General features: G+C 41.5%; 3 protein-coding genes across 3 annotated transcripts in view; 1 reads left to right on the top strand and 2 right to left on the bottom strand.

Moving 5' to 3' along the window:
- The window catches only part of LOC143658532 (zinc finger protein 550-like), a 31,644-nt gene extending 20,417 nt beyond the window's left edge, over positions 1-11,227 (bottom strand). Inside the window, exon 1 of the mRNA XM_077130566.1 lies at positions 9,268-11,227. The gene's annotated coding sequence lies outside the window, so the exon portion shown is untranslated. The remainder of the gene's footprint in view (positions 1-9,267) is intronic.
- Positions 1-13,049, top strand: part of LOC143658530 (zinc finger protein 671-like) — a 526,356-nt gene that overhangs the window by 449,844 nt on the left and 63,463 nt on the right. The gene's annotated exons all lie outside the window — the stretch shown is intronic.
- Positions 6,250-9,274, bottom strand: LOC143658537 (uncharacterized). Its single transcript, XM_077130570.1, has one exon. The coding sequence runs from the start codon at positions 8,977-8,979 to the stop codon at positions 8,182-8,184; it is 798 nt and encodes a 265-aa protein (XP_076986685.1). The 5' UTR covers positions 8,980-9,274; the 3' UTR covers positions 6,250-8,181.

Below are 13,049 nucleotides of genomic sequence, written 5' to 3'. Positions count from 1 at the left end.
TGAGGAAATTCTCCTGTTCTTATCCCTTCTAGAGGGCCCTTTGTTCATGGTGCTCTTTAATGCTGACTTTACTTAGGAGTCCACTATTACCTGGGGCCCCACTCCTGAGATTCGGGCATAGTCCCAGGTATCAGGCTTCCCATCTGCCTACTCTCTGCCCCCACTGTCCATCAGTTTCAGCCCAGGGATGGGGCTGCTTTGTCTGCACCTCCTCTAACTCACCCACAGCTCCATCCTCATGTGCAGGTGCTCCTATAGCCACCTGGGAAAACTGTGTTCTAAGAAGCTGGGGTGGGGTCGGCTGCTTTAAGGACTGAAATCACTTCTGTGATCAACATTCATGTTAATACCTCAATGTTAAGTGTCTTGTGTCAGGGACAGTGGAGGGCTGTATTCCAATGGTCACTCCTAAGATTTTGGAAGAATTACTCAAGATACATTCAAGAGAAGGATACAAATACCAAGGAGTTTGAAAATATGGAATGAAATATATGAAAGTTATTGCCTTGCAGAGGAAAAAGGGAACCAGGAGAAGGAAAATGTGCCAATCTGAGAGTTTTCCTCCCATCTGATGGAAATATCTGGGTGTTTGCCCAAGAATGGTACTCCACTTGATCACAGGAAATGATCCAAAGTGTCCAGTAATATATCCTCCTGATAACCTGCCTGAATTAGTTATACCTCTGATGGTAAAAGTCCCAGCTCTCCTAGAGTGGGATGTAGCCTTCTTAGTCATGCTGGTACTGCACATTCCAGGCTTTCCAGCAAATCCCCAGCAGGATCTCCCCAACAAGAGGATACCCCACTCCTTCCTATACCCATCTGAATCATGTTTCCTCAACGCAGATCTTATCCAACTACATCACTTCTAATTTTGGTGATGTTTTATTTCTTAACTAGGTCATATTCCTCAAAATCTCTTCCTGATAATTTCACATCAAATGAAAAGCCAAATTTTCCAATCCTAGATTGCTGGTACTTCCAAATAATCTCACAGATAAAATTCTAAATGTTGTCATTAAAAATAGAAATGAAATTCAACATAAATAAGTCACCTCCTGATCTAGTCTGCAGATTGATTTGCATTTTTTCAGCTTATTTTCTGTTGTTCCTGGAAAAACACAATTGGATTATTTTACTAACCTGGAAGAATCTTAATCTTACAAGTCTAATCTTCCTCATTAAATACAATGTCCAGAAGAAAAAAAACACTGGAACCATTTATGCATAAAGATCAAAGCATATAAAACTCCTGAATGCATTGCTTAGTGATTTTAAAATATAATAAACATCTAAAGAATAGCAAATACTCTAAGTTAAAGATAATGAGTATATCTGGGACATAAGGAAAGTAGCACACACAACTCAGGCACACACAGAAAGCATGTAAGATACAGAAGCTGTTCTATTTTTTTAAATGTAGTGGTGAGCTTAACCATAGGCATATTTAAATAAAGTATCCAAATATACATGGTAAAACCTGTATTAACTAAAATACCCATTTTTGGTGGTTCTAAGTGTATTATTTGTTTTCTTAAATAAAAACTTTAAAAAATGTAGTGGTGAATAAACTAGTTTACTGTTATTTGCCTACATAATAATGTCCTCTCCTAGGTCCTGAGGCACTTTCCTGTCTGACCCAGGAGATCCTGAACACAGACAGTAAGACTGTTCCTCATCTGCAACACTGCTCCAAGGGAGAATCAGTCTCCCATGTGGGTGGGCCTAAACTGCTCCAGCCTAGGCTTGGCTCTCGTCCACTTTCTGAATACTCTGGGTACTTCCATTTGGTAGGTGGTCCCTACAGTGGTACCTGGCTATCCATGGGCCCATGAGTCTCCCTGGAAAATGAGGGGTTTTATCCTCAAACCTTGATTACTTCTCACAGGTACTCTCATTGTTGTGTACATGACGTAAGTCTGAGTGCGAAGAAAAGGATGTCATTACATTCAGTATTTTATTCCAATATATAGCAAACTGGAGGAAGCATTTTCCACATCCTTTATAATCAAGTTTCCTCTCTCATACAGGTTCTTTGTGGTTAAACTCATATATACATTAAAAAGTAGGATTTTACTTGAGGACATTATGTTGAATAAAATAAGCTAGAAACAGAAGGACAAATATTGTATGGTCTTATAAGAAAGATGAGGCTCAGATCAAGCTCCGACAGCAGTCACATTCATTCCTGAGCTTTAAATCTTATTTCTAAAATGTGTATAACCCATTATTTTCCTGGAACTCTGGGTACCTGTGTGACTAAGACTCAGAGCTGGAGTTCTACAGCTCTGAAAGTCAGCATTGCTCCAAACAACAACTATTAAAGATGCTAAAAAGATATCAGACTTCAATTAGAGATAAGAACGAAGCTAATCTGGTTGGGACACGTGTAAATCAGAATACAGGATAAAGGATGATACTGTCTGTGTTTTAGAACTTCACCTAATGTTTGAGACCAAAGGAAAAGATGTTTATTTTGTCCAAAACTTAAATTTTCTGTAGCACACAATTTAACTTAACTCTCTGGCCAGTGCATTTAAACAACCTCAACACATGGAGCCTAAAATTAGAATTGAGATCTTATACTTCTGTATAGTTTAATGTACTACCCTGATATATCCAGAGTATGTTGGGAGATAATTTTAACATATTGGCAAAGCCACTTGAGGGACTGAGGAAAAAATAAGGAACTATTAAGTTTCTCCACCTGGGACATCCTGATACTCTAACATTAGGGATTCCAAGGTCAATAGGCCAAGCTCTTGATCTTGAGGCTTGCTCTTATGAAATTTATGTCTGTAACAGGAAAGCTAAACCTACCTATAGTCATGCCTGAGAGTCACTTCCAGAGAACCTCTTTTGTTGCTCAGATGTGGCTTTTCTCTAAGCCTAACTCTGCAAGAAGGCTCGTTACCCTTCCTGCTACGTAGAACAAGACTTCCAGAGGCTTAAGTCTCCCTGGCAATGTGGGACATGACTCCCAGGGATGAGCCTACCTGACCAAAAAGGGGGAAAGGAATGTAATAAAATAAAGTATCAGTGGCTAAGAGATCTCAAATAGAGTGAAGAAGCTATTCTGGAGGTTACTTTTATGCACGCTTCAGCTAGATATTGCTAATTGCCATGGTATGGCAAGTCCCAACAAATATCATTCCTGAAAACCGTAAAGAATACCTATGACTCTATCCAAGGCTCTTAAGTGCTCCACTCACAAAGTTTATTTTTCAGAAACTTAAAACTTCCAGATTGTTCTAGGCCAGATTATTCCTGAAATCCATAGACACCAGTCTCTCCAAGCACATCAACGTGTTGCATTCCCTTACCCAATGATGGCAATACCCCTTTTCGATATGAAGAAGTTAGAATAGTCATTGCCCAAATATCCCTGAATACTGGGAGAAGGATCAAATGAGAGGAGTGGTAACAGAGAAGATAAGATTTAACAAATGACTCTAACTACTGACTAAATCACTATATTGGTATTTCTTGTTAGCCTCTAGTGTATTTGAACAGAAGGAAATATCTGAAATTTTGGAGCTATAACCCATACCATACTTTTAATATAAAAATAATTATTTATTAAACTGTACTTTGAAATTTACCACTTTTCTGTATATATTTCACATTTAAAAATGTTTGAAAGGTAGGGTTTTAGTGTAAAACCACTTGTTCTAAGTTCAGATGAAGTATCTTCATAAGTTTACACAATGTTTTTCATGTAAAGAAAGTGCATTGTTTCAAAACACTCACTCGGTTTTTGGTATCTTTCTAATGGCCAACAAAATATCCAGATCTCCAAAAGATGATATAATGGAATCATCACTATAAAGCTTTGTACTTTCACACAAAATAAAAATCCTTAAAAATTCATGAGGGGTAAGGTTTTCAAGCCTAGTCTTCTATGCTAAAAAAAACCCCAAGTACAGAGTGTCCTAGTTTTGAGAAAACTTGTTTAAGAAAGAAAATGTGCTCAGGAAATAAGGGTAGGTAGTAAATATGATTAATTATAAGTAATATAAGATATCTCAAATTTAACTTTATGTCACAGAGAAATAGGTAAAATGGAAAGGAGTCAGGAACTAGGGAACCAAAAAAGTAAAAAGCGTGTAGATTCAGAAAGGGCAGCATGAGCAAAAAGCTATAGAACTCACTTAGGAAGTCTGTATAGGAGTTACAATTGCAGAGTCTATTTCCTCAGGACTACAAATCTGGATTATACTTATAGAATTATCAATAATTTCCATGTTCCCCATCTGTACAAGTTTTCTAATTCAGTGAATTTCTAATTCACAAAACTTAGTGGCTTAAAAAAATCCCACAAATGTATTACCTTACAATTCCACAGTTCAAAAGTCCAGTGCAGGTCTCAATGGACTAAAATCTAGGTGTTAGTAGGCTGTGGTCCTTTCTGGAGGGTCTAGGGAGAATCGTATTTCTGCTTATTTGGAATGCTGGCAAAATTCAATTACATGTGGTTTTGGGACTATGGGCTGTTTCCCTGATGGCTGTCAGCTGGGTGCCATCCTTACTCTTAGGAGGCCCTCTCCATTTCTACCACATAAACCCACAACCAGCAATGGGACATGAAATCCTTTTCATATTGCCATATCCCTGACTTTCTTGTTTTCACATCTTTCTTCCTATAGCTGTGAAAGGTTCTCCGCTTTTACGGACTTATGAAATTAAACTGGGTCCACCTGGGTAATTCAGGGTAATCTTCTCACAAGGTTTGTAACCTTAAATCAGATCTGCAACGCCTTTTTACCAGGTAAGGTAACACTTATGCACAGGTTCTGGAAATTAGGGTATGGACACCTTTGGTAGTTATTCCACCATTCTGCCATCTGACCCCCAAAGACTGACATCTGCCTGACATGTAAAATTACATTCACCCTATCCCAGGATCCCAAAAGGTCCCATATCATTGTAGTACCAACCAAATTTCATCATTAACTCAGAAGTCCCATAATCGCATCATCTAAATTATAGAAATCAGGAATGGGTGAAGCTCTGGGTACAATACATCCTTGGGCACAATTGCTTTCTACCATCTATATACTATGAAAGCAGAAAACAAATTACTTGCTCCTAAAATACAATGGAGGAACAGTCCTATGATAATAGTTATACATTCTGTTTCAAATGGAGGGAAAAAAATGGGAAGAAAAAAGGAGCCACCAGTCCCATAAAATTTTGAAATGCAGCTTGGCAAATTCCATTACACATCAAGGCCTAGAAATAACCATCTGTGGTGCAGGGCTCTGACAACTGGGCTGCAGCTTGGCTCTCTGGGCAGGACTCTGCTCTGAGCCAGCCTTCCTTTTTCATGAAAGGCAGCTAGTGTTTGCAGCTCAAAAGTTTTCTCAGCCAGTGAAAATTCTACACATTCTATGTATAGAATGATGGAAGTCCATCACCCTTTAATTTCATTCAAGTCCAAGCTTGCAGTTATTTCTGCCAGTAAAATTTCAAGGACTTTGTGGGTCTCCCCTGTGTGTCACAGGGATTCACTCCATTAGACAAGAGGCTTGTTGATAGATTTTTCCTAATTACTGTACCTGGCACATACTAAGGTGGCTGAGGAACGATGCCTTTAAGCCTCCTGGGTGCTCTCTGGTTTGATTGTGGGGACCTGAAAATCACACCCTTAATCTCATCAAAGAGCTTTCTATGTGGCTGAATACTATGACATACTGATCTTTCCTGAGATATTAGCAAAATGTTTCAGTCACAATTTTGGCTTTCATGACACTGTAATTCATTTTTTCCCCCAAGCTCACCAAATTTAATCCTGCCCTAAGACATCAGACAATACAATTTTATAAGAGAATATAAAAGCAAGAAACCATTTAAATAGTATTAACAAAAACAGGGGGAGGGAAAGTATTGTTCATTGTTTTGATTTTAAACCCTGTGAACATATTGTATATTCAAAACATAAACCTAAATTGAAATTTAAAAACTTAGAAGCAGACACAGAGGGGTACAAGAACACACCCTATTATACCACTGAACTCAAGCTGGCATCAGAGCTAACAAAATTGTTATAGACTGAATCTCTTAATTTTAATGTCTTCTGCAATCAAGACAAGCTAAGAATTTCCCAAATCCTCACGTCCCAATTCCTTTCTGTTTAATAGTTTCCCCCTAAGTTTATCCCTTCCTTCTCGTATTTTACTATATAACCAGTAAGAAGAAATCAGACTTCACTTTCAATACTTTATTTGAAAATTTTCTTAACTAAATATCCATATAAAGACTTTGTATATAATAATTTGTAGCAGCTTTATTTTTAATAGCCCAAACTGGAAAAACAGACATGTGGATAAATTTTGGCAGATCCATACAATAGAATACATTAGCAATAAAGACAATGAGCTATTCAAATTCACAACTTGTTAGTGAAAGGCAGCAGACAACATCAACACTTTATGGTTTTCCTTATATAAAATGCTGGAAAAGGCAAATTTAACTTTATTCAAAATAAATCAATGGTTACCTAGGGATGAAGCATCAAGAAGGGCAAAAAGGGATTACAAGAGGGCACGAGGTAATTTTGGAGATGATACATATGTTCATTACGGTGTATAGGGTGATAGTTTCATAGGTGAACACATGAATCAACAACACTTAGCAAACTGTACACTTTAGAATGTGCAGTTTATTGCATGTTGTCCTCAATAAAGCTTTAACAAAATGATTCCACACAAAATACTTTCGTTTAGAAAACCAGAAGTTCAGGTAACTATATAGTAACTCCACCATTCCACTCCTCATGCCTTGGAAAAGTTACCTTTTCCTCAGCGGCAGGAAAAAACTGGCAGGCAAAAAGGCCATTTCCCCGAGTCACCAGGAACTCTGGCTAGCTATAAAAGTGACATTCCTGGTCTATATGATCTCTTCTGTCAGGGAGAGGAAAAATTTCTTTCTCACAGGGTTCCTATCAGTGCAGCAAAGACATGAGGTAAACACCCCAGGAAAGTGACAGGAATCCAAGAAACCTTTATATTCTTGGTTCTGCCAGGGATCCTGAGAATCTCTGTACACCCTCACCCTGTACAGCCATCACAACTAGAGTATTTGTGGAGGTGCTTTAGAATGGGCATATCCTCTCTATTCACACCTATTATTTCTGTACCAATTTAGGTTCCTTCCTGGACACTCGGAGTCTGACAATCACCAATTACATACCAGATTCTAGCCATCAGGGCACATGGCACCTTGGCAGATCCCAAAAACAGCTACCTGAGTACCATGACAAATGGAACATCCTTTTGAAACAAAAAACCCAAATAATGCTGCTTTCCAACAAAACCGAAGGTATTCACAACTGACTCTTCCTCAAAGTGCTATCTGGGACTTCAAGTAACTTTGGAATCCAGACAAGATTAGGTCCACAAAGCCCTCCATTCTTGCCTAAGAAGATTTTGTGAGAAACAGAAATTAACACCAAAACTGGACTGAGAACTCTTTGTCAACCTGCTCTCCCATCTGAGGTTCACAATGCTGGAAAACCTCTTCAGTTGGTCAGAGCATTATTCTCTACTCAAATTAAAGAATCCCCAATACTAAAAGGGACTTGAACAACAAATAAGTCCAACAGAACACAAACCAGAGCAATATGAGGCAAGAAGTTTCCAGACAGGGTGATTGGAAGCTGGAAATAGTCATCGTAAGCATCACTTGAGGCCAACAATGTCCATGAAGAAAGTAAGCCTCTGCAAAGCACCACCAGAACACAGTTCAGATCCTCTTGGCCAAAAATGAGTCATGTCCACACTCACAGCAATCAGAGGATAGGAAATGAAAATCACTATCAAACTCAAGTTTCTCAAGATGCCCTCCAGGCATTGGTGAGAGAATGTACAGAGTTCTGCCTTCCTGAGGATGCTGGGGTGAGTAATGTCACAACAACTGGTAAAGTTGACATGGGTTCACCCACAGGTACTGGCAGTGACACTCCTAGCAAGGAGCCTGAGCAAGTTAGAGAAAGTGCTACTTATTTACTGAAAGTACATCATACCTGACACTTATTAGATATCTCCCCAGTGTGGATTGTTGAGATACATGAGGTTCAGTATCAGACTGATGATTCCCTCTCAAAGGCCAGCCACAGAACTTCTGTGTGTTCCCTGTTGTGTTGATCAAGAAGATAATAAAGCACTTCTAATCCTAGCACTTCTAATGCCTTCTTACAGCGTGAATTTTCTGGTGCCGAACAAGGTGGGAGTTTAAGCTGAAGGCTTTTCCACATTCACTGCACTCATATGGCCTTTCTCCAGTGTGTACTTTTTTGTGCCGAACAAGATGAGAGCTTCTGATAAAGTCTTTCCCACATTCACTGCACACATAAGGCCTTTCACCAGTGTGAACCCTCTGGTGTGCCATAAGATCAGAGCTTTGGCTAAAGAATTTCCCACATTCAACACACTCATAATGCTTTGCCTCAGAGTGAATCCTTTGATGTTTAATAAGGCTGTATTTGTGGCTAAATGATTTCCCACATTCACTGCAACTATAAGGATTTTCTCCAGTATGAATACTCTCATGCTGAACAAGTGTAGATTTGTGTCTGAAGACTTTCCCACATTCACTGCACTTGTAAGGCCTTGCTCCAGTGTGAACTCTCTGGTGTACAATTAGGTTGGAGTGATGGCTAAAATATTTCCCACATTCACCACACTTATAAGGCATTTCTCCAGTGTGGATTCTCTTGTGCTGGACAAGGTTGTCTTTGCGGCTGAAGGCTTTCCCACATTCACCACATTCATAAGGTCTTTCTCCAGTGTGAATTCTCTGGTGCTGAGTAAGTGTGTCTTTGCGACTGAAAGCTTTGCCACATTCACTGCACTTGTAATGCATTTGTCCTGTTTGAAAGGCCTTCCCAATCTTGGTGGTCCTGGGTATCTTCCTCTCACTTGTGGTTGGGCTCTGGCTGGAGACTCCCTGAGCTGGCAAAGAAGTTCTAGTCCACGTCATATGTGGTGTTTTCCTGATGTGAGAGTTCTTCACAAACTCTGCAGTTCTTCAAAACGAGGCCCTGTCTTCCTTCCTTCTTAAGGATTTGTCTACATTATACTGCTTCTGGTGATGGTGAAGGATTGCCCTGAACAGGAACTTTTTTCCACATGCCCCACACATATAAAGTTTCAGTATATGGTATACACCCTGGTGTTCAGCCAGGTACAAAATATGTTTTAAGATGGGGCTACATATGTCACGAGGGTGGACTGTCTGGGTGGATGAACTTTCCTTGGTAGTACTAACCTGTGATACGCCTTCTACAGAAGATGCCTCTTCATCCTCTCCATGCCAACCACCTGAAAGCAGAGAAATGCTGGAGAAGTGCCTGATAACTTTGGTAGAAGGGGGCGACCCTATCACATATATGTAGCTGGTAAACCCAGGACTGAGTCCACGGAGTTGTAGTCAGGATACAGCTGGGTTTATGTTGAAGAAAAAGATGCTGTGGGGTACCACCAGGCTCTTAAGATCACAGAACAGAGGTTTCATGAGGGACAAAGACAAAAGGATGGGGTGTAGCATGGGGAGGGGAGGCAGTGTCTTCAACTCATTCTTCTGTACAACAGCTTTTGGCAGGGCCTTGCTGCTGGTGACAGGTGAGTGTTACACAGAAACGTATGTTGAGGGGTGAAAAAAGTTATATGCATGTCTTATGATACCTCAATGTATGGTATCAAATATTGGTTACTCAAATATTGGTAAACACTGCAGAGAGAGCAGCAGAGAGGACCAGTGAGTGGTAGAACACAGAGACATGGAGGATAGCTCAGATCAAAAGCCAAAATAGAAACGACATTTTACACAAGGAAGAGAATGAGATGTTAAGATAGAAACAAGGTATGGCCACCGGCCTTGACATCAATAAATTGGAAGTCACAGGACAGGTTCATGGTACTATCTGGAAGCAGCCATGAAATTATGCCCTCCCTAAGTTCCTACTCACCAGAGCCAGGCCCTGTCCAAGCCCCTCCTTCTGTAGGTGGAGTCATGCCTTCCCTTTCAAGCTCCCAAGGGTCTACCCCTGTTCTAGTTGTGTAACCACCAAGAACCTGAGATATAATTCCAGGGAAAAGGAAGGGCAGGTGAGTAGAAAACACTTGCCCAGCACAACCCACCCGTCAGAGATCAGACATCTGTAAATACTACCGAAAGAACCTCAGAAAAATGTTTTACTGGATTTGCCCAGTGGACCCAAACAATGATCATGACTGTAACTCATGGCCTGTGCAGGCCCGAGGAAATGTCAGCTAGAAAGGAGCTGAACCTGGGGCACAGAGGTGCCCTGGATGGGAACAGTCACCTGGGTAGTGAAAGGCCAGGCAGGTTGGAATCCACCGGGCTGAATGAAAGACTCCTGAACATCTGGAAGAACAGAAATAGGGAGGATGGCATGGGGAGCACATTGAGGGGAGGGGGGATGGAGGGGAAATCAGGAGTTGGATCTTAGACATGGTGATTCTGAGTTTACACGAAATAGAAACATCACATGGGCAGCTGGAGATCTATGCCTGGAGTTTAGAGGAGGTGGTAGGGCTGGAGATTTCCCAGGGATGAGGGCTAGCTGTCTGTGCCATCTTCCAGATGATCAGGAAAAAGCAAAATAAATTAAACGATTGAATGGCCCTTCAGTATCTATTTTCACATACATGGGACACAACAAGAAATCCTTTTGTTTCTTTCCTCAAAGCCTACACGGAATCCAATGACTATCCCGATCCCCTGCGGCCAACCTCTGGTCCAGTCATTACCGTAACAAGGCTGCCATCTGTAGTCTGCTGGAGTAGCTTCCTCAGTGCTTTCCTGCCTCCATCCTCCAACCCCACCCCACTGTTGTCTGTTCTTACCTGAATAAACCCTGAGATATTTTTAAAACCCTCACTCAGACGATGTCCTTTCACTGTTCAAAACCCTCCACGGCTCCCTTCCAGCGTCCTCGGAATGAGGGTACAATTCCTCAGACACTCTGCTCCCGGCAGATACGAGAACTCCAGGCTTCCCGAACGGTCCAGGCTGGACCGCACGCCTCTGCTCGGGCTGGCCCCTAGCCCTCAACCCTCTCCCACACCTCATCGCTCCGGATGTAAGAAATGGGGCCCCAGCCCACGAGCACCCAACTGACCTGACTAGGGGCCTGGTCTACACGGACGGGAGCAGGCGCTCCTCATTCGGGCCTTCAGGATTCGGAAGCGGAGGTGGGAAGAGTTGAGGGTCGGGGGACCAGCACTTACCTGGCCGGTTCCGCCTGGGGACAGTGCGGGGCAGCCGGGTCACGGCGGGGTCACCACGAGCGCGGGCGCCGCCCCCACCAAGCCTCCGACCCACATCCGTGCAATGGGAACACGGCCTCCTCCCGCGTCTTCCCGGTTCCCCTACATCGGGTCCAACGCAGCGTTCCGAGCCTCCGCTAGGTGCATCCAACCAAGAGCAGACAAAATGTCCGCGGCGAGGAAGACGCCGGAAGTGCCGCCCTGCGCCCTACGCGCAGGGGAACGCCCCGCCCTCGGGCTTTGATTGGCAGGCCTCACCGCGCCGCCGGGATTTCTGGGGAATGTTGTTCCCTGTGTTGTCCACCCGAGGGAGGCGCGCGAGCCCCGACGTCTGGCCGAGGGGCACTGCAAGGGGCGCAGGGAAGTGGGGTGCCCAAAGGCTCAGAAACGCGACAGAGCTTTGCGCCTCTCCGGAGGGGTGCACCCGGATTCCGTGGAGCGAGTCTGTGCTTAGCGAATAAATGCTCTCGGACAGTCTTTCGCGTGTTCCCCAAAGCTACGAAACCAATGCGTGCACCAAACCGAAGTCACTGCAAAATTAAATGCTAAAAAGAAAAACAAAGTATTGGAAAGGGTACAAACTGCTACGCATTCGTAATCTGAAGTAAGTTTATTACTAACACGCCATGCGGATATCTTAAGAAAAGACATTCCAGAAATAGAAAAGGAATGAAAAATCTGTCCGTGGAGAGTTCGGTGTATTTGAAAAGCACCCACAGGGCTACTGCAGCTGGAACATAATAGGGCTAGGAACAGAAAGTAAGGGATGTTTTCAGTTGAGAGGATGGTCGTAGGTTGCACTGGACTGCTGCATAATCTTAAGTCTCATATATCAAAACTTATGCCCTTTCATCTACATGAGTCCTTTTCTGACATTATGATTTTGTTTTCTAGTTTGCACTTTTCTATTTGTTTGTTCCTGTGTCGATAAATACAAATTCATCTTCCTACAATTTAGTTTGCCTGAAAATCTGGTACTTCCTTTCCAAATTTGTTTGGTTCAACTAAAGTTTGCCTTTTTCCATTAAGTTTAAGATAACATTTAAAAATTCCCATTTATTTCATTCATACCTGATAATAATTAAAGTTATTTTAAATAAATTATGGTAGATTTGAAGTAATTATAATATCAAATAATCCAATTCCAGGATATGTACTGCTGGTATAGTTAATATTTTTCCTATAGTTTAAAATGTCTCCATTACAGGTAATATCCAAAGAAATTGTTTCTATATGAGATTTGAACCACCATTTGGTGTGATTAGCTGAACATTTAAAATACTGTCACATGAGAGGAGTTTGGTGCTGGGGTCCCAGTACATTTGCTATGACCTTAAGCAATTTTGAAACAAAAGGAGTACAATAGCGCCTGTCCTCTATCCCATTACCAGTATAGAAATAGAAATAGCTGTTCAAGTTCTAGAATGTTTTATTGTGTGTGTGATTTTGAAGGTTTATTATTTTAGCCTTACAACTATTATTCTTTTTTGTAAAGGAAATGTCTTTTAGAACAATCTCCCAGCATTTTGCCTTGCCACACCACAAGAGGGCAATGTTGTCACAGGAAAAAAAATATCAGACGCTTAGCCCCAAATAACTGGAAAAAATAAGGAGAAAAATATTATATAGGGAAACATAAAACTCTATATAATAGTCATAGAGCCCTATCATCTATAAAATTTAAAAAGAATAATATTTAACACAGACTTCATAACATAAAATGGATGCAGAATTGAAACAGTTCATTCCACATATTAA

This window comes from Tamandua tetradactyla, chromosome 16 (genome assembly GCF_023851605.1).
Source record: "Tamandua tetradactyla isolate mTamTet1 chromosome 16, mTamTet1.pri, whole genome shotgun sequence".
Classification (NCBI taxonomy): Eukaryota; Metazoa; Chordata; class Mammalia; order Pilosa; family Myrmecophagidae; genus Tamandua; species Tamandua tetradactyla.
The sequence above is the reverse complement of the archived record's forward strand: the minus strand, read 5'-3'. Positions and strand labels throughout refer to the sequence as shown.

What these genes read in the sequence shown, in the direction of transcription:
- LOC143658537 (XM_077130570.1), bottom strand. Translation starts at nt 8,979, where the DNA reads ATGACGTGGACTAGAACTTCTTTGCCAGCTCAGGGAGTCTCCAGCCAG.